The 1,746-nt window shown below is 43.8% G+C and overlaps 1 protein-coding gene across 1 annotated transcript; it reads right to left on the bottom strand.

The window, feature by feature from the left end:
- Positions 1–222: 222 nt before the first annotated feature.
- LOC137003859 (paraneoplastic antigen Ma2-like) lies at positions 223–1,488 on the bottom strand. Its single transcript, XM_067364114.1, has 2 exons — positions 957–1,488; positions 223–839 (listed from the first exon to the last, which is right to left on the bottom strand). Exons 1-2 carry the CDS (start codon positions 1,486–1,488, stop codon positions 223–225), a joined length of 1,149 nt encoding a protein of 382 aa, XP_067220215.1.
- Between the last annotated feature and the right edge of the window lie 258 nt (positions 1,489–1,746).

Genomic DNA, 1,746 nt, shown 5'->3' with positions numbered 1-1,746 from the left:
CTTCAAAACATGAATTAGCTTTCTGATAACCTGAGAATCAAGCCAAAGTTTTCGGCATTTTGTGGCAAAATGTCCGCTCTCACCACACCTATAGCAGAAATTCTCTTCTGTCCTTTTAGGGGCTCCCTTGGGGGAGTTTGGAACCTGTTTAGAAGCCTCCATGGTTGAAACAGTGACTACAGCATCATGCTCAGGCATCTTGTTGCTAGTTTTCTGTTTTAGTCATTTCACTTGTTTTTTCAAGGCAGCCAGCTCAGCATCTTGCCGGTTCTCAGAGCCAGGTGGTGCACTATTGGTTTTTACCTCCCGGTAATCATCTTTGACTGCAGTGGATTTGGTCACTACTGATGCAACCATTGACTTTAGCTCTTTTAATTCAGCCTTTAAGTTCTGGATCTCAGTTTGCCTTGTATCCAATTCTGTATTAGCATGAACTTGATGTACTGAGGCACTAAGCTTCTTTCTAGTGGTTTCGTACTCTTCCTCAGCACGAATCTCAGTCAACAGCTGTAGAAAATTTGGGGGTGCAGCCTTCCTTTCTCTCAAGCGCAGCTGGATCAGCATCAAGTCTGAGGCGATAGAACCCCTCAGCAGTTGCTCCAGTCGGGCTCGATCCTTACAGCCAGCAGGAAGGCCCCCTCTTTGAATCACCTTAGCTAGAGACCTCTCTAGACATTGAAAGAAATCTGATAGTTTCTCTCCTTTTTGCTGTTGCATCAATCGGAAAGCAAAGTAGAGATCATCACCCGACTCAGCACTTCCAAAAGCACTTCCAAGGGCTTCTAAACACTCTTTCGGGCTGACATCAGGATTGATTTGGCGTGCTGCTTTCACAATCTCTAGTGCAGGCCCCTTTAAACTTCCAATAAGTCTGCATGTTTTTTCTCTATCAGAGCCTTCAGTCTCCTACACTAAAAGCCATGCTTGCTCCAGCCAATGATCAAATGGTTCCTCACCTGGTGGCGTTGGTAGGGCTCCTGAGAAAATGCGTAGTCGACCATAACTCCCACCATCAGCTGGTTTAGTTGTCTTTTCCAACAAATCTCTGACAGCGCGAAGGATGAATTCAGTGGAGGTAGTGGGCGGGGGTGTACTGGGGAATAATGATTTGAGGTCCTCCATAGTTTTCCCTTCAGCCTGCAGCAACCCTTTTAGTTTACTATTAAACTCTTCAGCAGCCATCTGAGCCTCTCCTATAATGATAACAGGCCACATCTCGCCACCCTTAACAGGCACAACTTCAGAAGGAACCCTCTCCTCTTGCAAAGTCTCTTTACTCTCACACAAAACCATCCGTTGGTTTAGTCTTGCACTGAAGTTTCTCCCACGGACACGCACCCGTCCTAACGACTTAATAGTTTCCTCTGTTTCTTCCACCTCACTGATCTCTACTTCTTCTGGGACGATGGTCATAAGTGCATGAGTCTCATCCAAATCTTCACCACAGCACCAGCGTTTTAACTCTGATACTAGTTCAGTTTTTTCCATGATACTACTGGTTGTAAATTAGCTTAGTAACTTAAGTGGGTCACTTTACCTTTTAACTATTTTTTTATTTTTTTTTTACTGAAAAATCCAAGACGATCCCAGCGGTGCCCCCATTTTATGTAGCGCTCCCCTCAGTATTTATATTACATAGGGCAGGGCTTTGGGTTCTTTTAAGGTATTAATTGAATGTGTTTAACACTTATTAACTCAGTTTTAAATGTTATCTTGGATCTTTCTTTTAAAGTACACACATGAAAT

This window comes from Chanodichthys erythropterus, chromosome 16 (genome assembly GCF_024489055.1).
Source record: "Chanodichthys erythropterus isolate Z2021 chromosome 16, ASM2448905v1, whole genome shotgun sequence".
NCBI lineage: Eukaryota > Metazoa > Chordata > Actinopteri > Cypriniformes > Xenocyprididae > Chanodichthys > Chanodichthys erythropterus.
Note: the sequence above shows the minus strand (reverse complement) of the source record. Positions and strands in the feature narration are given on the sequence as shown.